The sequence below is a fragment of the Oryctolagus cuniculus genome, chromosome 3 (genome assembly GCF_964237555.1).
Source record: "Oryctolagus cuniculus chromosome 3, mOryCun1.1, whole genome shotgun sequence".
In the NCBI taxonomy this organism is placed as follows: Eukaryota; Metazoa; Chordata; class Mammalia; order Lagomorpha; family Leporidae; genus Oryctolagus; species Oryctolagus cuniculus.
This window is the reverse complement of record NC_091434.1, coordinates 152,255,068-152,281,159: the sequence shown is the minus strand read 5'-3', so window position 1 is coordinate 152,281,159 and position 26,092 is coordinate 152,255,068. Positions and strand designations below refer to the sequence as shown.

At 39.9% G+C, this 26,092-nt stretch overlaps 1 protein-coding gene across 2 annotated transcripts in view; it reads right to left on the bottom strand.

Annotated features, from left to right (window-relative positions):
- The window catches only part of MET (MET proto-oncogene, receptor tyrosine kinase), a 124,994-nt gene that overhangs the window by 18,322 nt on the left and 80,580 nt on the right, over positions 1-26,092 (bottom strand). For both annotated transcript variants that reach the window (XM_051847986.2, NM_001171040.1), the window contains 11 exon segments: positions 26,060-26,092; positions 24,407-24,509; positions 24,184-24,320; positions 23,008-23,169; positions 22,172-22,271; positions 17,611-17,829; positions 9,463-9,609; positions 7,737-7,893; positions 7,405-7,545; positions 3,857-4,087; positions 1,515-1,595 (listed from right to left, as the gene is read on the bottom strand). The exon segment at positions 26,060-26,092 is cut by the window's right edge and continues 128 nt beyond it. In XM_051847986.2, the coding sequence (XP_051703946.2) occupies positions 1,515-1,595; positions 3,857-4,087; positions 7,405-7,545; positions 7,737-7,893; positions 9,463-9,609; positions 17,611-17,829; positions 22,172-22,271; positions 23,008-23,169; positions 24,184-24,320; positions 24,407-24,509; positions 26,060-26,092 (1,511 nt within the window).

The window sequence follows — 26,092 nt, the reverse complement described above, 5'->3', positions numbered from 1 at the left end:
TTTGGTAAAGGGACAGATAGTAAATATTTTTTGGTTTTGTGGGCTGAGGAGTCTCTGTTGTAAATACTCAACTATGCTACTGAACCACAAAAGAAACCACAGTGAGTGGCTGTGCTTCATTTATGAAAAGAGGTGGCTCCTGTGCTAGCAAAACTTGATGAATCCCTTTAAGGTACCTAAGTACCCATTTCTTGGTATGACAGTTTCTAACCATTTCTGGATAGAGATACCAAGGGCCTGAAACAAATTAGCATTCACGAGGAGTTAATAGCTTTTATTTTATTAATTTGTCTAGTATCTTTTTGGGGTGACAGTGTTGGTATTCTTTTATAAATGCAATGCATTCTTAGATCTGGAAGTCCCCATGAATTAGAACACACATCAAGCACAGAGAAGGATTTCTGGGTATTATGATTGTTCTGAGTATAACTGGTAGGAGTGCTCTCTTAAAAGGCAAGTTATCTATCACAGCCAGTAGTTGGGTATCATATAGGCTGTCTCTTTAATTACATCATGGTCAAACTTCCAACCACATTAACCATACAGGTCGCTGCTCAGCACAGAGATTTATATAGAGAAAAGCTGAAGTAGTGTGGCAATAATGTGTCTTGTAGGAAAAATGTCCATTAGTGCATTTAAGGCTTATTAATTTCAATGTAAATCTGTAGCATAACTGGTTAACATTTTTTCAGGCAGCTGCAAATTATAAGCAGTGAATTAAAAATGAGAGTAGAAAAAGTAAGCATGTGAGACCTGCTCATAAAGGCAGAGCCAGGCACACTCCAGCATGTGGTATACATTGGTTTGCATAGTACATTAATTTATGGCCATAATTATGACTCTGAGTCCTCCATAAAGACTTAGTTTATGTTTGGAAGAATTCTCTGTTTCTTCAACATTTCATCCTAGAAAGATTTTCCTAATAACAGCCAAAAATTTTAAGAAATGTTCCAGCATTAAAAGAGGGTAAGTTTCACTTACTTAGGAAGCTTGTTTATGTGGAGCCGTCTCATTCCACAAAAATGCGGATAAATGAGGTATTATCATACTTATGATTCTCCAATTTTCTGCCAGCATACTTTTCTCCTGTTTGTCTTATTACATTTTTATCTTTTTAATGGGAGTTGTGGTCAAAAAATAATTATTGCCATGTCTCTGGGTAAAATGAGTCATTACTACTGAATGTGCCAACATGCTTCCAATACTTTCCATAGATGTCACTTGCAAAACAATTATTATAAGACCAACACAGTTAAAACAGTTAAGTAATACTTGGTTCATCCAATAACCTCATTTCTCCTACACCCTTACTTACATGGGCTCTGAAGGATAATTTCAGAGGAAATACTTCAGCAAGAGTTTAGGTCAAACAGATTTTCTGAGTTAGACCCATAATTTCAGCAGTAGCTGATTTTTTCCACATGAGAAAGTATAAATCAACATTTTACTATAAGCTGTTTATTGGTTTGCAAATCACAAATGTTTACTCCACTGTTATATAAAGTGTAACTTACTATTCAAAGATTTCACAGCACAGTGAATTTTCTTGCCATCATTGTCCAACAAAGTCCCATGATATACACAACCAAAATGCCCTAGGTGAAGGAGGAAATGTGGTTAGTGCTATGTAACATTTAACTGTGCCAATAGTTAAGTAAATTAAGGTTTTGCACGACCTTCATCTCCTTTTCTCGCCATATAGGAACAATGCATTGTTTTTTATACTTTTGAGCAATAATACCACTCTATGTGTACATGTTTCTATTTTTTAGAAAATTCAGTTGGAAAGGCAGAGAGAGAGAGAGAGAGAGAGAGAGAGAATCTCCCCAAATGCCCACAATAGCTGGCAATAGCTGGGGCGCAGCCAGGCACTGGGGACTCAGTCTGCATCTCCCACATGGCTGGCAGAGTCCTGACTACTTGAGCATCACCCGTTGCCTCCTAGTGTGTACACTGGCAAGAAGCTGGAATTGAGAGTGAAGCTGGGACTGGAACCCAGACACTCTGATACGGGATGTGGGCATCCCAGGAGGTGTCTTAACAGCTACATCAAAAGCTCACTCTGAATTTGTGTACATATGGTAATGCAATACATTTCACTTGAAGATATAAGCAGTATGGTCATTTAATACATGGTTAAAAATTGTAGGTGATATGACTGTTAATAAAGGCTGATATAATGAGATATGAAGGCACATTGGGACCACTGAGAACAGGGGATAACATCTACCTTATAAATGAAATTTATTATTTTAAGGATTAAATTTATTTTAAAACATAGCAATAAAGTTTTACCCACAAGAAGAAATCTAGTAAAATAAGTTCCCTATATTCCAGTAAACTAAACTGAAATAAAAATGTTACCATTAGAAATAAGGTTAGTATTATAGAATAAGGATTTCCCCCATTAGTCACCGGTTAATACGTAAGCCAGGTTGGCAGAAACTGAAAGACAGTTGCCCAAATGAAGAAAATTCATTCTGACTCATTTTATGCAATTCTCTCTGGTCTTAACCACATCATTTTCTCAATGGCAACCTTTCATCTAGTGGCAATAATTTTCCCCAGACGTGCCAACCATCTGATGGTTGTATAAGCCATTCATCAATTAATTAATCCAGCCAGCTGCGATGTCCTGAGTGCCTAGTATGTGAGTGTCAGGCATTAGGTTATCCTTTTATCCCTCAAAGATGAAGAAAATAAAACCTGGCTTTTAAGTGCTCACGTTCTACCAGACCAAGACATACAAATAGACAGTAGTTAATATTTACAGAATTGTTAATGATTGTTACTTCAAAAAAATTCGCTATTTTAGCATCCTTTCCTGATTAAAAAGAAATCTAATCTTACAAGCATAGAACAGCACATACTTAGTGAGGACATACACTAAAAAGGTGCGATTACTGGAATTTATAGTCTGCTAGGAGAACCCGAGAGGACTCTGATGGAAGCTCTGGAAGCAGGTTTGCAGCAGTGAAGCTGCTCCGAGGGAAGGAAGCGCACGCTGAGGATGAACCTCCCAACCCTGCGAGGCAGCAGGGTGTGGATGCAACCACAGCAAACCGAGAAGGCCTTGAGCCCTGTGTTCATATCAGGCAACTCACGCCATTAAGCTTCTCTCACATCGTGCTGGAGGCCCACACAACCTCTTTCAGTTTAAGTAGAATAAAATGGATCAGAGGCCGTTCAATATTAAGGGTAAAAGCTTTTTAGGAAAAAAAAAAAAAGAGTGGAGTTAATTTGTTGGCTTCTGATTGGCTACTTTTCCTGGTAAATACTTCCTCCAATGCTGTTTCTGCTAGCTGGTATTGCTGCTCTGGCTAGCTTACTACCAATACTCATTCCTCTTTGTACAAATAAACTGGAGTGCACTGGGAGATGATCTATGTCATTTCAGATCAGGGGAATGCTATAAATTCCCTGTCTTCTGATGCTATCCAGCAGTGTACAAAGTGCTATAAACCAGGACGTGGAAGAGTTTGTCACTGTGCTCAGGGTAAAGTCAGGAGGGAGATAGGAGTGAAAATATTTGAGCTAAAAAGAATGATTTTATAAAGGGAGTAAACAGCACCTTCCAAGAAACTGTAGTTGCCAGTAGGATAGAAAGATGAGAAAGGAATGTGATTTATTTCTAATACACTGGGGAGATTATCCAACTGCCTACAGGCACAGGGGCAAATCCCTGTGGATCTGATTTGCAGGGCTACATTTCTGCAGGACAGAAATCAAGTATGCTTGTTATCAGTGCTCTGTCAGTAGCTTTCACCATTGTCTAAGTTCCTAATCTGCAAAGGCAGAAGATAAAATGCTTACTGGAAAATCGCATTTAACAAGAAATACGAGTGGAAATACTTACCTCTTCCTATGACTTCACTGAAATGCACAATCAGGCTACTTGGCCCAATCACTACGTGCTGGACTGCTTGGACCAGCTCTGGATTTAAAGCACTGAGGTCAATGTGGACAGTATTTTGCAGTAATGGACTGGATATATCAGAGTCTCCACTAGTTAGGATGGGAGACAGGTCCGTCAGAGGATACTGCACTTGTCTGCATGATCCATTCTGAGATGAGTTAGGAAACTGGTCTGCAAGACAAAGCAGAATTACTAGAAAACATGATGAAACGTCACTTAGTGAAGACTGAGAGGTAGCAAACTCAGTAAGTCTGAATTCCACAATGAAAGAAATGGTGGCTGTATCATTGAATGAGGCTGGAGGAGCATTTACAAAGGAACTGGTTTGATAAAAGTGATAATTGGGAAAAGATACAGGCTTACATAAACATTTTATAGAGTACTTACACTAAACGCTTTGATTCCCTCTTCATTTCCTTGTACATTTTTATCAATAGCAAAAAACCATGCTTTAAATTTATTTTTAAACAGATTGCTAGTGTATTCGTGTATTCTTAAGAACGGGATGTAGTAGGAGTAGTCAAGCAACTGGCTAGTCTCAGACACATCCAGTTCAAATGTAAGAAAATGGAAAAAAAAAAGATGAGTTTGAGAGAATGGTGTTTATTAAAGGAATTAATTCATACAGCACAAAACTACATTGATCCCTAAGGAAAATATACGCAGTAAAACATGTGATATACATGCATACACACTGAAACATATACGAATGCATAGCTGTGCGTACATATGTAGCCATACACACATAAATATATGTAATACGGCTAGAAGTATATAATGACTAAATGTGCAGGACAGAAAGCTTTTATTCATTGGTGATAAATTCTCCACTGTGTGGAGATGGCCCTGGACTTAGCATTAATGCTATTTAGGAAAGGCAGGTTAGAATTGGGTTAATATGTCATTCTAATAGCCTCACTGAGGTCACCTGGAAAAGGAATCAGTATTGCTTTTGAGCTGATCTTTCACCCAAAGCTCCCTAAGAGCCTCAGGTAAGGTTCCCTTTTACAAGAAGTTCTTCCAGCTCAGGGGTAGGAACTGTGCTGAGAGTAAACTTCTTAATGTTATACAGGACAAAGGAGCCACGAGTTGCTTTGCCCTTTCCACCGGGAACCCAAACAGCTCAAGGAGGAGGCACCATAATTGCAGCAACTGACCTGAAGGGAAGTGATGCAGGGCACAGAAATGCAATAGCACATAACTTAGGGAGAGGGTTATGTGGGGGGCCCTACTGGCACCAAAATACAGTTTGTCTGCAAAGGAGTAAGAGAATCAGAACTAGAGAGAAGCTGTTGGTGGTACCTAACTATTCCTAACCCCACTGAAGCATTTATAAGACCTTTCACAGTAGACAGTTTGATTAATCACAAATGAACCTGGCTAGAGCAGTGAAATCTCAAGTCATTCAAGGAAAGTTTGGGGAGCCACCTATAGGCAGGGTAGTTACTAGTTGGAAGTAATTCAGGTGCAGCCTCAAAGGAAGGGCATAGAAATGCTGGGTGGATGAGGGAAGGAGGGAGTGCAGTTGGGTGTCTCTTCCTTTAATCCCAAGGAGCCAGGTTCTCCAAACCTTCTCCAGGATATTGGAAATACAAATTAATCTCTCTAAACTCTGTTCATTTCCTAAACCTTTGCATCCTGGAAATCAAGGTTATAAATCCTCGGGGGTATAGGGATGGAGGGAAATCCTTGATAAAACACAAGAAAAAGTCCCTTGACATGGAATTCTACTAACCCTTTAGTTCAGTTCAAACATATGCAGAAACCAGTTTAAACCATAAGCTTCTAGGCCGGCGCCGCGGCTCACTAGGCTAATCCTCCGCCTAGTGGCGCCGGCACACCGGGTTCTAGTCCCGGTCGGGGCGCCGGATTCTGTCCCGGTTGTCCCTCTTCCAGGCCAGCTCTCTGCTGTGGCCAGGGAGTGCAGTGGAGGATGGCCCAGGTGCTTGGGCCCTGCACCCCATGGGAGACCAGGAAAAGCACCTGGCTCCTGGCTCCTGCCATCGGATCAGCGTGGTGCGCCGGCCGCAGCGCGCCGGCCGCGGCGGCCATTGGAGGGTGAACCAACGGCAAAAGGAAGACCTTTCTCTCTGTCTCTCTCTCTCACTGTCCACTCTGCCTGTCAAAAAAAAACAAAAAAACAAAAAAAAAAAAACCAAAAAAAAAAAACAAACAAACCATAAGCTTCTGACTCTGGTGTAGCACCGCAAAGAATTCTAGGCCTCCTTGAAAAAGACTGTCAAGGTGTTCCCATTTGTTACAGAGAGAAAAGCTCTGCAATTGCCTCTTCATTAGATTCTGACTGTACATCAATCACCTCATTCTTCCCTCTGGATGATTCTTTTGCCTGTTTTTTATTTCTACATCTCCAAAGAGTAGGCTCAGTGTAGACAGTGTAGAAGGAAATCCAACTCTCTTAGCAACGATGGCAGAGGTTTGGTGTGTAAGGAGTTTGAAAAAAATATTTATTTCAGATTAGAGCTATGAAATGTGAACAGAGACTAATTGGATCTAAATGTCAAACTATACAATGGGTTTGTTTCATCCATATTGCTAAGGGAATGGGTTTAAAAGACAAAAGGAGTCACATGGGCAAAGACAACATTTACAATGTGTTTGTTTACAGAAATAAAATGAACTTCAAAAAGTAAGACACAGTAAGTGTTGAAAAAGTTAAAATGTTGAGTGCCTCATCGCTCTTTTACATTTTTGGATGAGCAACTGCTAACTTTTCCAGTACTCAAAACTGCCTGTGACTCACTTTATTTGTCCAATGGTAAATATTCAACCAGGGAAATGCTTGTACTTGACTCACGTCCTGTAACTTCTAAAGATAATGGAGCTGATACAACACAGACACTTTGCTTTCACCAGGAGACTGTAAATATAACAATGTGAAAAGCTCTAGCTAACTGACATCATGGGCCTAGTATTTTGCAAAGCAGATGATGCTGACCCCTCCTTTTATAATAGAATAACTGAAGGTTTTTCTAGGACAATTCTCAAAATATATGCAAGTCTTGAAATATGGAAGGCAAAAGGCTGCATGCTAACAGATCATTGAGAATGCTTCCAAGGATTCCTAACAGGAGGTCTTAAATGTTTGGAGTCCAACAGGTAAAAAATGTAGCAGCTTCCACTCATATTTAAATAAATATAGTTGGCAACTAAACTCTTCCTGGATTGGTAAAGTGAACTTCATACTCTCTTAGCATTACACTTTGATGATAAGTTTCTTTCACTCAAATGATTTCAAAATTAACTTATTTATGGGAAGAGAGCCCAAAGACTCTAAAATGATAACACATGGGACCATTTTAAAGTAAGAGCCGTGTAATTCTGTGTCAAATGAAACACTGCTTTGGCACAGGCAAACACTTCTTTTATATTTTTATAAGAGGATAAAGGCAAAACCAAAAATAAACAATATTCACAACCCACTGAGGTAGGTGTACATATATTTCTCAGAACAATAAACTGAAATATACCTTCTGGAAAAGTAGCTCTGTAGTCTACAGATTCATTTGAAACCATTTCTGTAGTTGGGCTCACACTTCGGGCACTTACAAGCCTATCCAAATGAGGAGTGTGAACTCTTGCATCATAGCGAACTAATTCACTGCCCAGATCTTAAAACAGAGAGAAAGAAAGAGCTTATTAAAGACATGGCTGTCATGGGTCCTGGTAGACTTTGATCTAATGCCCAGAACTCACGACTTTTATGAGTCTCATATAAGTCAGCATACATGAATCTATGACGACTTTAAATTGTATGATGATATTCTTCAGGTAACTTAATAACACAGTAACCAAAAAGTACCTTTAATGCGCTTTTTCTTTTTTAGCCACAAAAACAGTCCAAGTAATAATAAAAGTATTATTGATATGGAGACACCACCAACAATCAATCCCATAAAATTCTGATCTGGTTGAACTATTACTTTTCCAAGGACAGTTGAAGAAACTGCTTGCTTCCACTAAATAAAAGATAAATAAAGAGAAGTCAGAATTTAATCGTTAAAGATACAAAATATACTACCCAGGCAGAATCACAATTTCTCTGGGCTCAAAATACCACCTGATTAATACCATTCTAGAACTGGCATAATTGTTTTCAGGGTAGTAAGAGATTCCTTAATTCTGCTTCAGTATTAGATAATGAGGAGAGAAATAAAAAAGTCCGTGGCCTCAAGGAACTGACTTGTAAAAGGGGAGACAGACAATAAATGCTTATAATGCAATATGCAATTGATACCATGTAAGCATGAATAAACAGGAAGAAACAGAGACAATGGAGCATTAATTCTGTCCTGGAAGGCTAGGGTGGAGGAGAGAAGACTTCCATAAGAAGTAAATACTCATATTATTATTACGGGACAATAAAGTCTCAGAATATTTTTATTTCAATTTTGACACTGAGAAGAAATCCTGGAGGTCCTTTTTGGTTCTAACATTTTATGATTTTAAGATTGATGATCTTTCTTAAATTCCAACACTAATACCATGATTCAGTGCTAGATTTTATAATTTTTTGTACTTTCCTATTTCATATTTTTTTAAAAGAAGACTTCAATAATCCTTTAAATTCACTCATATTTGGATACACAAAATGTGGTAATATGCAATGGAATATTATTTACCCATAAAAGGAACAAAGTTCTAACACAAGAAGTATGAACCCTGAAGACATTAAGACATTATGCTAAGTAAAATAGCTAGACAACAAAGGAAACTACATATGATTCCATTTACATGAAATATCTAGAAAAGACAAGTGCACAGAGACTGAAAATAGAACAGAGATGATCAGAATCTGGGGTCAGAGAGGGAATGTGAGCTAACTTCTTAATGGTTACTGAGCTTCTATTCAGGGTAAACAGAAAATTTTTGAATTAGGCAGTGGTGATGGTTACAAAATATTGTTAATGCAATTAATGCCACTTCCTCAAATACATTTAAAAATTCCATCCTATGCTACACACTTTCACTGTGACTTAAGGAAATTCATCATTTAATATATCAAAAGCCATTCAACTGTACACTTAAATTGGGTAACTTGTATGGCATGTGAGCTATATCACAATTTATTTTTAAATGAATGAAGAAAACAAATCTCATCCTAGGTTATCTGATTTACCTGTTTACATGAAAGAAGTTATTGTGAAACAGTTTCCTCCTTACTTTACTCTGTCCAGTGCATATATCTTTGGCTAATGGGCTTCTATGCATTTGGGATCACTGTAGTGGGCAGGGGCTCACAGGCTCCAGTTCCTGGTGTGGTGAGAGGTGAGGGGAGACATATTCCCTTCTGAGAACTTCTGGCAAACTTTGGCAAGAGTGTGGCAGGATGGAAAGCAGTGTGGGTAGGAAGGACCTTTGAGACCCTCCCAAACTTAGGGAAGGAAAAAAAAATCCCACTATTTCTAAAATAACATCTAGGACTTGAGGCTGAGTTGATGAGCTTTAATGATTTATTTTAAGCTTACGAGTGACATAATTACACTGGCATCTTTATTTACATCATGAGAGGAATGTAGGAATCCCACCTCTATATTTAGTTCACTGTTCAATTTCAGCAGGTCATTGGGGACCGTGCATAAGACGGCTTCAGAATCTGAGTGTATGTTCTCACAGCTCTTATTTCCAACTTTCAACACTTCACCTTTAACTGCTTCAGGGTCAATATCATTTCCCTGGAAGGAAGAAAAAAAAAAAAGAGGTTGTTAACACTTCACAGTTTTGCAGGAATTCTAACAATTATCAAAGAATATAAATATACTGCATAAAACGCAGTGATTTTATGATGCTCATTCCCTGGGACTGGAATGATGGAAGTGCCTGCTTTAGGGCGCTAATTAGTCTGGAATTACACAGTCTATACCTTTTCCATCAAATTAGATTTTAGAGAAAAGGAAAGAGACTCTTATCTTCTAAATTCTTACCACTGACAACATCTTACCCATGATCACCTTATTAATGTCTTCAGTAGGTATCAATGTTTGGCAAAAAGCAAGCAATTTAGAGATAGAGTTGTTGCTCTGCCTAATTTGCTGTGACTCTCAACTCTGGCTTGGATGTTGCAGTCACATTGAGAGCTCTACAAAATCTGGATGCCTGGGTCCCATCTCCAGAGAGCTGATGTAACTGGTTTATGTAAGCATATCCCCCCCCCCCCCTTTTTTTTGACAGGCAGAGTGGACAGTGAGAGAGAGAGACAGAGAGAAAGGTCTTCCTTTGCCGTTGGTTCACCCTCCAGCGGCCGGCGCGCTGCGGCCGGCGCACCGCGCTGATCCGAAGCCAGGAGCCAGGTGCTTCTCCTGGTCTCCCATGCGGGTGCAGGGCCCAAGGACTTGGGCCATCCTCCACTGCACTCCCAGGCCACAGCAGAGAGCTGGACAGGAAGAGGGGCAACTGGGACAGAATCTGGTGCCCCGACAAGGACTAGAACCCAGTGTGCCGGCGCCTTAGGCGGAGGATTAGCCTATTGAGCCGTGGCGCTGGCCGCATATCCCTTTTCTGTTTTGAGTTATGCAGTTTCTTTTTATCCTTCAATCCATAAATGAATTGTTTTTAAAAAAATATTAAAAAAAATTTATTTTGAAAGGTAGAGAGGAAGAAGGGAAGAGGAGAGAGGGAGAGGGAGAGGAGGAGGGGGAGAGGGAGAGGGAGAGGGAGAGAGAGAGAGAGGGAGGGAGAGAGCGAGTGAGCGAGCTTCTGTCCATTGGTTCACTCCCCAGCTGTCCACAACAGCCAGGCCTGGATCAGGCTGAAGCCAGGAGCCTGAAACTCAATCTAGGTCTCTCTTGTAGGTGACAGGGACCCCAATACTTGAGCTATCACTGCTACCATGCAGGTTGAGTATTAGCAGAAAGTCAGAATCTGCAGCAGAGCTGTGCCTCAAACCCAGGTACTCTGATGTAGGATGTGAGTATCCTAATTGACATCTTAACCATAAACTCACATGCTTTCCCCTTAAAGGCATTCTTTATGATGCTATATGACCTTCATTACGATTTGAGAACACAATTTCACTATTTTGAATAATTACACAGCTATATTTTTTTGAGGACTTAAAATATTACTCAATTTGATAGACTTAGTTAATGGGAGTTACTATTATACATTTCTAAAACATCAACATTTTGTTATAGAAGCCAGTGATTAGCCTTGGGAAAAAAGTGCAAACACAGATTTTTTATATCAAGAATAATTTCTTATATCAAGACTTGATGAGAATAAAGATTTATTAAACAAGCCATTACTTTGAGGAGACATATATCAAAACCTATTATTATTTTTCTTACAAATAAAAAGCAGTTGCAACATTCCTTTGACAGCATACACTGTTTCCACATACAGCCTCTTGGATGATCTCACTCAACAAACTGACAGGTCAGATCTCATTCTAGGCAAAGAAGTTGCAAGAGGATACGTCTTTATAACATAAAGCTGGGGTTCAAGAAAACATGTAAATAGGCACACCCTGTCCCTATGCCATTTTTTTTAAATGGATTAACTTTATTTATTTATTTTAAAGATTTTATTTATGTCAAAGACAGAGTTACAGAGAGAGGTAGAGATGGAGAGAGGTCTTCCATCTGCTGGCCCACTCCCCAGATGGCTGCAACGGCCAGAGCTGTGCCGATCTGAAGCCAGGAGCTTCTTCAGGGTCACCCACATGGGTGCAGGGGCCCAAGGACCTTGGCCATCTTCTACTGCTATCCCAGGCCATAACAGACAGCTGGATCAGAAGAGGAGCAGCCGGGACTAGAACCAGCACCCATATGGGATGCCGGCGCTTTAGGCCAGGGCTTTAAATCACTGCACCACAGTGCTGCCCCCCCCCCCCCCATGCCATTTCTAGGAGTGGATGCACAGTCCATCGACCCAGGTCAGCCTCACAGGGCGATTCCACAGAGAAGCCCATAAATCTTGCAGGTCACTCCGGGGATTCAAATGACAACTTGTTGGTTAGGTCTGAGGAGGTGAAGGCCCTCACTCACATCCTGGAGGGAATTTAGAGACCTACAAAGCAAAGAGTTTAAAGAGCTGGAGGGCCTGATTTATGAGTGGGGCTAATGTGTCTTGCTTGCTTAGATAATAACTAAGATTGGGGGAAGGGATGAATACCCTGCATTTAAATTTCCAATGTTCATTCTTTCAGGCTCAGGGTCTCCTTGATGGTGCAACAGGGCTTCTCTAAGACAAAAACTGGTCACGCAGCCCAGCGACTAGATCCCTTTGCACAGCCACCTACCAAGGAACGTATGAGAAACAATGACTTCTATAGGAAGTTACTGTCAGCTTTCTACATGCAGTAATTTAAAAATTATTTATTTGAGAGTGAAGGACTATAGGGGGGAGAAAAGGGAGAAGAGAGTGAGAGGGGGAAAGGGAGAGAGAGAAGGAGGGAGGGGGAGGAAGGGAGTAAGGAAGGAAGGGAGGAAGGGAGGAAGGGAGAGAGGGAGAGAGGGAGAGAGAGGGAGAGAGGGGGAGAGAGAGGGAGGGGGGAGAGAGAGAGAGAGAGAGAGAGAGAGAGAGAGAGGGAGACAGACAGACTCCCATCTATCTGCTGGTTTACTCCTCAAATGCTTGCAACAGCATTAGCTAGGAGATCTGAACTCCATCCCTGTCTCCCATATGCATGGCAGGAACCCAAATATTTGAGCCATGACCGGCTGCATATTCCCAGGGAGCACATTAGCAGGATCAGAGCCACCATTCAAAATCAAGTACTTCCACAAGGGAGGCAGGCATCCCACGTGGTCTTGTTAGGTTAAACCTCCACCCCCATGCAGTCATTTTAAAAGCCTAAAATCTACGATATCACAAAAGTGACACTGGCAGTCTACTTTTATATGATAGAGGAGCCCATAAGAAAAAATAATGGAATATAGGTTAATTTTTTCCTTTCAAGAACAAACATAGCTTTATTGAGCTATGAAAAAAATGCCTGTTTAAAACTTCCATTATTTAAATAGAAAAACATACTTGTAAAATCAGCTGAGTTTGTTCTCATTAAAGTGGTTTTATATATGTGTGTGTGTATTTTTTTTTTAAAGCAACTGAAGAAAGAGCTTTCTTCTTCACACATTCTACACACAGTCTACAGTGTAGCTGCAATGATCTCATTTTACTCTGGGAAGACCCTCGCCTTCCAAGGCAGGCATTTATTGCTATTACATGTGAGGAGGTAAGGCTTGGGAACAGACTAGTTCATGAAGCCAATCACACTGCATTTGGAACAAAACCTGCCTACTGCACACTGCGTGTTGTAGTCACTGAGAACGTAAAGATAAATAAGCATTTCTTCCTCTCACTGTTAGGTTAAAGAGGGTACACTTCTAAAATGAAAACTACTGCCAATGAGTCAATCAGGATGTACCTTGACCCTCTCTCCAATCTGGGACAGCAGTGACATGTTTCTAGCCAAGATAGCCAGGATTCAGGCCTGCGGACTCATGTCAGAGGGATCCAGAACACAGCAGACAGGGAGAGAAAATGGGTAGGCTTTGACACATAGCATTGTCACACAGGGAGTCTTGCAGGTTTTCATACACCCAGGTGGCCACAAGGTGTGCCTAGGGCAGTCAGTGTGGTGCACGCTGGTAGCAGCACCCAGCTAGGCAACAGTTCAAAGTGCAGGGAGGATGACAGCAGATAGTCTGTGAGTTGTTGTTGGTGGTGATGCAAGGTGAGAAGGGCACTGCACTGAGGGGTATGAGGCCCTCTATTGGAGACCAGTCTGAAGATCCTTCACCACCACCTTCACAACTGAGTTCCACAAGCTGTGAATGGGCATTTTGGGAAAAAGGCCCCTGGTTATTTGAGCAAAGCTTGGTAAACCCAAACCAAGCTGGTTTCTTCATTGGCTACTTGGGGACCTTTAGTATTTACTTGGGGAGCTGTACTGTTTGGTGGCATGAAACCATGGGTGCTGTCCATGTGCCTGGGATTATATATTTGCTTTCCCAGAATGTCTCCTAATTTGTGCAGCACAGGGAATACTAGTTTGAAAGTGAGCTAAGTGCACTGTCAAGTAGAAAACTTGTCTTGATGCTGGCCACGGTTGTCCTCTGAGAAAAGCACCCTTCACTTCCATCCTGGCTGAGGTGAGAATTGTCCTCAGGGTAACTGTGACTGTGACTGGGCTGATAGTCACAGGTGAATTAGCTGGAGGGGTAGGAAGACAACCGCTAGCTGCCTCTGAGCTGCAGGTGAATAGGTCTGATTCAATGATGCTACCGTCCAGACCTTTCTGTTCCCAGACACTACTGCCTGGCCTCTATCTGAGCTCTCAACATTTGTTCTTGTGTTCATGGTGTCACAGCCTGAGTCCCTGCTCCCTGCTTTAGCGTAACTTCTTGCCTCAGCTTCCTGCTTCAGCTGGTTCTACCGAGTAGAATTAGGAAGTACCTCTATTCCCATATATTTCTATATCCTTTATAATAAGCAAATCCTCCAAGGTAGTATCAGGCTGTTGTAGGCATGCATACAGGATAAAATTGATCAGGTTTGTGAGATGGAAGACCACACCTGCACCACACCCCTGTGTGAACTCATGCCCCTACCTGACCACATCTGTGTGGTCACCTGCCAATCAGGCTAATTAACCACCCCCCTTTGGAAGTGGATTAAAGGCCTGGGGACATGGTTCAGCCCTTTTTGCCCTTTTGCTTTTGCCCTTCTTCTTCCTTGCTGCCCTGAGCCTCCGGGGCATGTAGCCTTCAGGCCACACGCTCCATGCCCTCCAGCATGCATGCTCCTCCAGGTGGCTGGGCTGCTGGGTATGAATCCAGTTTTCCCTTTCTTAGACAAGGCCCTCACTCCCCTATGCATTTCTCTCACTGAATAAAAAGCTTAAAACTTATCATGCTGCCTCGTTCATTTATGCCAGTATTCAGAATTCTTTTCTGAATTCATGACAAGAACCCATAGGCTTATTAATATTGCGATTTATTAATAAGCAGCCGGTAACAAGGCCATCCTCACTGCAGCATTAAATACTGTACATCTCTACCATCCATAAAATGTGCTTGCGAACAATAAGTCACATGATGTGATAGTTAGGGAGAAAATAGCGTGCGTGTTTCTTGCAGCAGAATACACTTTTAGAAGTTTGTAAAACATTTAGAGCTATTTCATAAAACGGATGTTACATAAATCATGGTACCATGTGATTTATGAAAGATGTTTTGGTATGCATCAAAGGAATATTGATATAAGAAACATCACAGTTCAGTGAAGTTTGTGGAATCTGAAATCAAGAAGCTTACATGAGCCCAACTTCTGCTGATGGCTCGCTGGGTGATCCAAGACAAATCAGCTAATCTTTATAAATCTCTTTACTTACCTATAAATGGGGATAATTATCACAGGCCTCACAACCTCATAGGTCCACACAGAGCTCAGAAGGAAGAATGTATGTCAAAGTATTGTGTTAACTGTGAAGTTCCCTACAAATGTGGGTTGTTGTTGTCAGGAGCACAAAGACACCCACTGCTGCTGACCATTGTCCGCAACTGGTCCTGGTGGACTTGAAGCCTAGACTATAAACTACTTCCTCCAATCACGGGATTTCTGATTCATTTTGAGAAGTGACTGATCCTTGGCCCCTATTGTGTTTTCTTGACCCAAACTTGGCTGGTTCTTTTGCCCATAGAGTCGTCACTGGGTTAACTGCTAACTGAGGTAGCAACTCCCACAGTTGACTGGACGGTATCACAATTTCTTTTTCAGCCAAGGAATATTTGCATGCATGGCTGGTTGAGGATCATGACCTCTTCTTGGCAAAAGGAGTTAAGTCTCCCTGTAAACACATGATCCTTCCACAGCACTTTCACTGACAAAATACACACTCTATCCTCAGTTTCTGAATGGTCATTGAACAAGCACAACATGAAACAGAATGATCTTCCTTTGATAAAAGCATTCCACCATTTGTCTAGAGGTGGACTTCTATAATTTATCCCATGCTTCATTTTTCTTTATTTTTACCCTAAGATGGGCAGAGGTTTTATTATGCTCAACTTTAGAAACTGATAAAATGTTAAATTACTGTCACCCATAAAAATACTCTTGTATTTCAGATGTCTTCTTATACATAAGAGAAATGGAGTATGGGAAAAGATGGACTCATGAGACCAAAATAATCCCTTAAACTGCCTCTGTCCCTACCAGATTACTGCCTGTGAAATGGTAGGTGCTACATCCTTGTTGGAGAAAAAGAGTCTTTTATCATCCAGAAAAGGAGGTATTTTGTGCCTGTTTCTGGAGACTCCATGGGTCAAGTTGGGAATACCATTAGCAGGCTGAGGATGATGTCAGATCAGGTTTTCCTTGGTCCAACAGTTTTGTAGGACATTGAATAATAGGTATTTAATTTACAGAAAAAGAGGTATTCTCTTCTATGTAAAACTGTGCTTGGAAGGGCAGATAAGGAACCATTTATCTCTAATCCTCCCTATCATAGATATGGGAACAGAAAGAGGGTTTCCTTGGGCGTAAAACTATTTGCACATAAACCTTTGTTTTCATCAAGAGAAACCAAATGGAATCTTTCAAACGGCAAACAGTAATTCTTGAATGTAAAAGGTCACACTAGATTAGTTTTATTGAAAAAAAAAAAAAGAAGTGATAAAAGCTCTTTCTCCCTTTCTAAAACTAATTAAAGAAGCAGATGAAAGAACTTTGCTGTGGTAAACATGCTGTTCATTGAAGCAAGCTTCCATTTAATTTCATGCTGGGCTTGCTTAATTATTGTACAAAACACAATCACATAGTTGGTAAACTTGTAGGAGTGTGAACGTGCACATAGGTTGGTTTGCAGATAAAAATCTTGTTGAAACAGCAGAATACTTCATTGTCAACCTAATGCTTACAGGGAGTAAACGTAGGAGAACTCAGATTACTGCTAAACAAGGACTGCTCTCTTGTTTGTGTTTGGGCACGTCTGCATTCAGATGATCTTTCAGGAAAAAATTCTGCATGTTTAATACAACATGTTGAAGGATAAATAGTTTGCTCTTTTGAGTGGCCGGGGGAATGGATAATTAGTCTTGATCAATTTGCCTGTTTTATTGTTATTTGAAGTAAACATGACTGATGCATGACAGGAGAGCCATATTCCAGTCTCTGTTCTGTTACTATTTCTGTGCTTCTCACACCAGTTAACCTCTCTGGGTTTTAGTGCTCTTCATTTGCAACAGGCTGGCTTAGAAAAGATGATCTATTATTCTCTATTAAACGTGGTGGAAACTCAGTTCCATTTGTAAATCAGCTTAGAGATGACCATATGCAGATATGAAATTCCAACTATTACAAGGAGGCACATAATTACAATCGATGCATTTACTTTCATGGTTCTTCCTTTTATCTTAGAACATGCACATTTAGGTAAAATGTCCAGGGGAATGTATTACACCGGCAAGATAATCCAATACAGGTAGCCTATTTAATAGATTTGTTTCCTGCATTTGCTACTTTTAAAATATATAGACGAGGGTTTTTAAACACTTCATTAAAATGCAGTCCATGTTATATTTATCTTTTAGTCTTATGCCAAAAAGATTTCTTTTTCAGAGTTTACTGCTGATATAGTGTAAGATATGACAAAGTACAATTGTATTCATAAAGCTATGAAGTTAATAAAGTTTGAGTTGATGATTTAAGAGAATGTTTTAAACATTTCTTACCTTAATTTCCAGTACATTTTCATTGCCCATTGAGATCATCACTGGCTTTTCAAAAGGCTTAAACACAGGATTATGTACATAAGTGAGATCAAAGTGTTTGGAAAGGATCCCATCCAACATGAAAAAGGCTTTGGTTTTCAGGGGGAGGTGCAGATTCAGCTGTTGCAGTGAAGGAGTGGTGCAGCAGATGATCTCTGAGTTGGACCGATGCTGACATGCCTGTGGGGAGACACAATTATCTACCGTTGACAGATGATAGCTTGACAACACTCATAGTGACTTTCCCATTCCACTGCTTCAATCAACTGGACGTACCCAATTTCTGACAAAAATATTCATTTACTTCCCAATGTTGAAGAACACGGTAGATGCAAAATTACCAAACAATGCAGTCTTCAAAGGAACATGCAACGTCACTGGCCTGGAATAGATGATGCCAAGGTATCTGAGGCTGGCCCTCACTCCATCATTTTGTCTTCCTTAAGAATACAGGATAGATCACTACAGGGACTGCCTTCTCATGTCCGGCAGCAGCTATGGCAGAGTAGGGGCTGTACTTGATGGGGTTAGAAGTCCTTGGTTCATAACTTAGCTTTAACACAAGCTGCAAGAACTGACACACTGTTCTTACTTAGAAACTCAGTTTCCTCGTTTAATAATTAAGATTAAAGGGTTCTTCCCAATGTTGGTAATACATGGGAAAGTGCTTTATATACTGTCAAACACTGCACGGTTAACATTATAGTTAGTTAAGTAGGTAGGTAATCTTATTAGTGTGTTTTAAGCTTTTAATGATTCATTACCATGTTCTATGCAGAATACTTCACTAGGTTGGTCTTACTTAATTCATGATCATCCTAAGGGTAGGTGCTCTGATCATCCAGTTTACAGATGAAGAAACTGACCTTTGTGAGCACATTACGTTCACCCAGATCACATAACTCTCAGTGGCAAAGGAGGGTACATACACCAAAGGACATTATTTACAAAAGTCACTGCTTTAACTCCCATGCTATACTTCTTGATCACTGCACATTTTATATTGGTAAATCCTTTGCCATGTTTCTAGTCTATAGAAACTGTTCTATTTTTATTTTATGCCCTTTCATCTGTGATTTCAAATCTTCCCCATTGGAATTCTAATTTATGGAATTTTGGAAAATGTAGTTTCCTCTTGATTGTACTTAGACTAAAACCAGCAACACAAAGTGGTACACTTAATGTTAAATGGTTGTGTTTTTCTCCCCAAGGAAAAGACAAACAAGCAATAACATCCCTTAGATTTCCTTTTCTTTGACAAGTATAGTTAGAGATAAAACAATTACTTACACTCACAATAGAAAAAGAACTCAGGATATACATAAAAAGCACAATCAGAATTTAGTATCTGATATATTTTATCTTTAAAAATAATTTTTAAAAATATTCTACATTTAAAAATGTATGTATTGCGCAGATAAAACTAAAATATGGTATATATAAAATATTATTTGGTTTTATGTCAAATTAATGTGTTAACACTAAAAGCCATTTATTCCTGTCATCTTGAAAGATGGAAGTGAGAAATTTTATTGCCATCACATTAATTCTCTACATAGCAAGAAGAAATCTGAAAATTACACAACACACTGAAGGCTTCTGGGAATAATTTAAGTTAACAAATGAACATACATTTTGTTAAGAATGTGATTATTTTTATTTCAAAAGATCTGAATTTATTGGGCTTAAAGTTATTGTTGGATTTATATCTAAATCAGGCCTGGCTAAGAGTTTTTTTTATTTGTTAAATAATAAATGAGCTCAATTCATCATAGTCAGCTTCAAATTAAGTGGCACCGACCATGAAAGGAACATATATCTCTTTACAAGGTACTTTGCACAACCAATGGTAAAACAGTAAATAATGAAATAGTAAGTGGTAAAATAAATGCATTACATTTTCATTCTTGCCCACTTCTAAAGCATAGTTCTATTATACTGACATGGTTGTAGCTAAATGAAAGAGGGTCATACTTCTACATATGTAAGCAGGTGAGGTTTTATCCTCCACTATTGTCAGAATCTTCCTTAGGATATACACCTTTATGTCTAATACCCAGCAGGTTTTCTGTAAGCATCTAATTAGAAGTGAATGAATAAAGCTAAGAGGCCTCCTCTTGATACTGATGAGGGAGAAAAAAAAAGAAACTTAGTCATTATTTTTATCATAGAAGCTCAGTGTTATCAGATAAAGTAACAATTTCTCAGATTTCTACTTAAAAAAAAATCACATGCCAACATCAAGCAGCTATTCTTACTATCAAAAACGTTATTTGGTTAATGAAAAATTGCTATGTTTAGTTGTAGAGAACTGAGATCCTTTAAATTAATAGTGGTGGTATTCTAACTTTGTTTGTGGCCATGTGTGGGGATTGATTTCAAAGCCCTTTACTTCATATGGTGATTCCCTGGAGTACAGTCTCTCAGGAATATGATAAAAATCCAATAATACCCTTTAGAGGTGATGCAATGTGGCTGATTGAGAAGGTCAAGAAAAATCTCATTTGCAATGACCTTACTGTTTGGGGACTTGGCTTGACATTTTTAGCCCCAAATTGGTTTTTGTAATTAAAGAACACTGTGGCTTTGGTTTTCAAGACACATTGGATGGGGAATCCAAAAGAAAATGCGTAATTCAATCTGTCAGCTGCCCAATCAAGACCTTGCTTGAATGAGAGTAGTTACAACTTTCACGCTAGGCTGACGGCACAAGTCCAACTAGATCATGGTGTTTTATAGTGGAGAAAAACATCAGCAAACGTATGGAATCTTTGGAAATAACTCCAACCTCCCAAAGTTCTTAACTAAAATGACCATTTTAATGTGACCTATGTAATTTCGTAGAGCACAAAAATGGCTCCATCACTTTTTTTTTTTTTTTTTTTTTTTTTTTTTTTTTTTTGACAGGCAGAGTGGACAGTGAGAGAGAGAGACAGAGAGAGAAAGGTCTTCCTTTGCCGCTGGTTCACCCTCCAATGGCCGCCGCTGCAGCCGGCGCACCGCGCTGATCCTGGCAGGAGCCAGGAGCCAGGTGCTTTTCCTGGTCTCCCATGGGGTGCAGGGCCCAAGCACCTGGGCCATCCTCCACTGCACTCCCTGGCCATAGCAGAGAGCTGGCCTGGAAGAGGGGCAACCGGGACAGAATCCGGCGCCCCAACCGGGACTAGAACCCGGTGTGCCGGCGCCGCAAGGTGGAGGATTAGCCTATTGAGCCACGGCGCCGGCTGGCTCCATCACTTTTAAGGAGGCATTCAATTACATTTTTTTTTTATTTGACAGGTAGAGTTATAGACAGTGAGAGAGAGAGAGAGAGAAAGAGAAAGAGAGAGAGAGAGAGAGAGAGAGAGAGAGAGAGAGAAAGGTCTTCCTTCCGTTGGTTCACTCCCCAAATGGCCGCTATGGCTGGCGCTGCGCCGATCCGAAGCCAGGAGCCAGGTGCTTCTTCCTGGTCTCCCATGTGGGTGCAGGGGCCCAAAGACTTAGGCCATCCTCTCTTGCCCTCCTGGGCCACAGCAGAGAACTGGACTGAACAGGAGCAACAGGGACTAGAACCCAGTGCCCATATGGGATGCCGGCGCCACAGGTGGAGGATTAACCAAGTGAGCCATGGTGCCAGCCCCTCAATTACATTTTGATGGAGCTTGCAAATAAAATAAGAAAAAGTGGAAAAACATCAAACTCTAAGACTTAACAAAAATATTCTAGGGCTTTTTCTTGTTACTTGATAATGTGCTAACAAAGGGATAAGAAGAATGGTAAGAAGAGCAGGAAGGTTTAAGAACACTTTGTGTGTCTATAGCTTAGAAAGAAGAATGTTGCAGTAGGATCAGAGGCTTTTTTAATTTTTTTTTTTTTAATTTTTGACAGGCAGAGTGGACAGTGAGAGTGAGAGAGAGAGAGAGAGAGAGAGAAAGGTCTTCCTTTTGCCGTTGGTTCACTCTCCAATGGCCACCGCGGCCGGCGCTCTGAGGCCGTCGCATAGCACTGATCCAAAGCCAGGAGCCATTGCTTCTCCTGGTCTCCCATGCGGGTGCAGGGCCCAAGCACTTGGGCCATTCTCCACTGCACTCCTGGGCCATAGCAGAGAGCTGGCCTGGAAGAGGGGCAACCAGGACTAGAACCCAGTGTGCCGGCGCCGCAAGGCGGAGGATTAGCCTATTGAGCCACGGTGCCGGCCAGGATCAGAGGCTTTAACCAAGCATTTTCTTATAGCTGAAGGCATTGTGTTCTATCATGTATTCAAAAGAGGCAGAGGAGAATGCTGTGGTTTTCATTTAGAGTATCTTTAAAGATATTGCATCAAGTTGGTACTCTTCATTTGTGCCTAAATACTCTGTGTGTGTGTTTTACAATGTCAGCCTAAGACTGTAGATAATTTTAGTTGTTGAATAAAATGACTGTTGATCTGTGTTGCAAGGAAGGTAATCAGCCCCAAACTCAAAACTCAAATGTCCTATCTGCCTTGGAAGCCAAGCGGTAGTGGTAGAAAGGCAGAGCCTAGCCCCATCACCCCAGGACTTACCACTGTGAAGTTACTTCCTGCTTCGTGCACACTTATTACCATCCTTGGGACACTAACTGAATCCAGGTTTTTTCCAACACCTGTTATGGTGCTTCCACCACTGGCAAAAAAAAAAAAAAAATAGAAAAACAGCAGCATTTACAAGTTCTTTCCCCCAAGTATTTTAAGAGAGGGTCAGTTTGATCACATGCAGGGATTTCTAGAGGCACAGCCAAAGTCAATGGAAGCTCAGGGGTAATTCTTTGGAAACAACTTATTTAACTTGAAAATATTCTTAAAAATGCATATTTCATAAACTGAAGACATGTGTTTATATTTTTATTCATCAAATAAACAAAAGAAATATTTTTCTCTGAAAAAATACAAAGAAAAAAATGAACATTAACTACTGTCACTATTCTGACAGAACTAATAGAGATTAGGCAAGTTGAACTGGGTCCTAAGTCAAAGGGAGTCTGGGATAGGGAAAAGCTGTGTGTGAAGCAGCCAAGACAAGAAAATGCACTCAGAAATGACAGAAAAAGAGAATTCTGATTTTGTGCTCTAAAGTTAATATACAATTAATGTCTCTAAGTATAGGTACAAACATTTTATGATGGCACCTTGATCTGTTTAGCCATAATCTGTTTAAAATGTCATAGAATAGGATAAAATGCCTCTTGGTATGAAGTGGCACTGATGGAGTAAAACTGTGCCCAGGACCTGCATGTAATTTTTTTTCCTGGACACAACAGTACCAAAGCCAGAGATAAAGCTGCAATTCCTCTTGACTCCTCTATAGCCAAATCAACCTTATGTTCCTTATTTTCTGATACATATCAGCAGCTTCTACTTACCTAATAAAAGATTTGGTTGGATAAAATTCATCCACAATGGGGTCTTCCCGGTAACTGAAGCTGCTGGTTTCTCGGCTGGCTAAGTCGATTTCCAATTTAACAGGAAATTCAGTTGAAATGGTTTGGGCTGGAGTATAACACTCAAGAATACTGTTTGACATGCTGAACAAATAAAAATTAAGAAAATGGACTTTAGCCATCAGAAATATACATATTTTAGGATTATATTCATAAATCAATAGAATTTAACTCAATAGATGCTAAATAGGAATTTCCTGAAGTGGTCCAAAAAAAAGTCCTGACTAGTGGAGGCTATTTTCATTGGTCTGGATCCCAAACTTAGCCTTGTTGAAGACAAAAGCCATCCTTCATCTCAACACATTTGGGATTTTAAACAACCCTTCAAGAACTTTTGGTACTTGAGTAAACCGAGCCTTTCCCAGCCTAAGAAGCAGAAACATAACCCCCCAAAAGCAATCACCCCCATTTCTTCCCTCCCCAAAGTAACATTGTCTAATTATAAATCCTTTCAAGAAGGTTAATTTTAATTATTTGAAAGGCAGAGTGACACACAGAGAGAGGGAGAGATAAAGATCTTCCATCTGCTGGTTCACTCCCTAAATGGTCACAACAACCAGGGCCGGTAGGCAGCAACCAGGAACCTGGAACTCCAACTGGGTCTCCCACAAGGATAGAAGGGTTCAAACTACCTGGGTCACCTTCTGCTGCCTTCCCAGGTGCATTAGCAGGGAGCTGGATGAGAAGCACAACAATCTGGACTCGAAACAGTGCTCTGATAAGGAACATTGGAGTCACAGACAGTAGCTTAACCTGCAGCACCACAACATAGGCCTCTAATTATAAATCTTGACGGAAATGGTTAATTTACCATCCATTATCAGAATCTCATACTTCAAAGTGTAGCTAAGATACTAAGCTATAAAGAGGATGAATGGGAAGACCGAAAAGCAGGATTAATGAATAATAAAGGAAGAGTAGAAAAATCAGCAAAAGGAAGTAGATGGACTTGGGAAGGAGGAAGTTTTGTCTGCAGAAGAATAAATGATAAACATCTTTATTTTTTCTCTAGAAAGAAGGCAGTCAGGCTTGCTTGATTTATTAGGTATAGATATTAACCCAACCAGATGGATGCCACAATAAATAAATTTATTAAACCTTTTTAAAGTACATGTTTTTCCACCAATTGAAATGTGTCTGGAATTTCCACTGTCCAGGTATTTTCCAGTTAAAGTGAGTAAAGTGCCACCAGCCTTGGGGCCATAACTTGGAGAAATACTTGTTATTACAGGAGCCTGCATGGGAGATAGAAACAAGATAATCTGTTAATTTTTATAAAATCAAACACCTAGTTCATGAGAAAAATGATGGTGAGACTTACCACATAAGAAAATGTACTATACTGTGTTCTCCCTCGACTGTTTGAAACAGTTATGGACATATTGAAATGCTCATGCGTTGTAGCACCAACTGTGCATTTCAACCTGAAACAAATGAAGGTTCAGTATGTTATGAATCCTAAGGCGTTTTCCAGTTTGGCCGTTCTATGTGAAGGTGAATTCACTATAAATTGTACAGTGACTATTCTGAATTGTAACAAGAGGTTCATCGTAAGCCAACAGACTGCACACTGTATAATTCTACTTCTGTACTATTATGCTAAACTTTATAATGCTTGCATTACATTATTTGTACAGACAAAACAGGAAATGTTTTAATTCATCAACATTGACTCCACTGATTGAAAAGTGCATAATAATCTAAGTCTAAGCTTATCACGGTGTAGGGATAATGTTTGGCATACTTAAAACAAAGGAATGATATTTCAGTAGCACAGGAAACTGAGTTGGCTATCCAAAAGCCAAATCTATTCATTAAAATATATATATTAACAAGCACATTTTGGGGGCTATACTTGTTATCTGTTTAGTTAAATTATTCGAGAATAATGGAATTGTGATAGGCTTTCCATGGAATTATTTTTAAATCAACAATATTATAGTTATAAAAAAGTTTAAATATAATCTGTTACATTAAATAACTCTGTAAAGAAGACAGTCAATTAGGTTTCATTTTTACAGTTCCTTATTTATATAGTAGTGACTAAGAGTTTTGGAGAATTTACAAGGGAGATTTCTAGAAGGAATCTGTTTTGCCATTAAACTAACAAGTATGACATTAGCTGATGTTTTGGCCTCAGGAAAATGAGTAGAATTATACCTTTGTGTAACCTTAGAATAAATCCTGTAAGATATAAGCTAACAACTCATAGAACTTTAAATGACTCATTGATGGTACTGCATGATAATGAAGTTTCTGGATTCTCTGTTCACTATGGAATTCAGAGCTTAAAGAAAGCACAGGTGTTTGATGAGAAGAGCTGCGTTCAGAAGCCTGTTCAGCTCTGACTCTGGATAACCTCTCCTAAGTCATGCTCCACCTCTCTAAACTGCAGGTACCTCCTGTGCAAAATAAGCAAGGTATTGTCGCCTCCTAACTTGAGAATGGCTGCATGAGATATAACCCGTCAATTACAGTGCCAATAAATACTAGCTGAATGTAAACTTAAACTCATCTCCAAAGGGTCTCAAACATGCAAGTGAGGTACTTGATGACATTTCTCAGGTTTAGAAAGCAAACTTAGAAGCGAGAACTTATGCTGGACTTTACAAAAATTTTTTATAGAAAAATGTTATAGGAGACTTCGTATTTGAAGACTGGAAAAACAGACTGACTGCAACCTGTGCTACTCTTTCAGACAATCTCTGCAAAATTGTCAGAGAAATGAGTGAAAACTTCCCAGATGCTGGATCCTTCTTTTCTTCACCAAGGCGGTGTTACTTGGCTCTCTCTTTATCCCCAATATGTAAACAGAATTAGAAAACAAAATGAAACAAGCCCACAGCAGATGTGATAGGCCAAGCCCTTTTTAAATTCAAGACATGGGCTTTCTGGGTAACTTTTTATAAAAAGTCATTCAAAAACCAAGGCTTTTTTCAAAGCAGAAACCAGCAAAGCAGTTTGACGCCCTTACGTATTTGTCGTGCTCTCACTTAAGTTCAAGGCA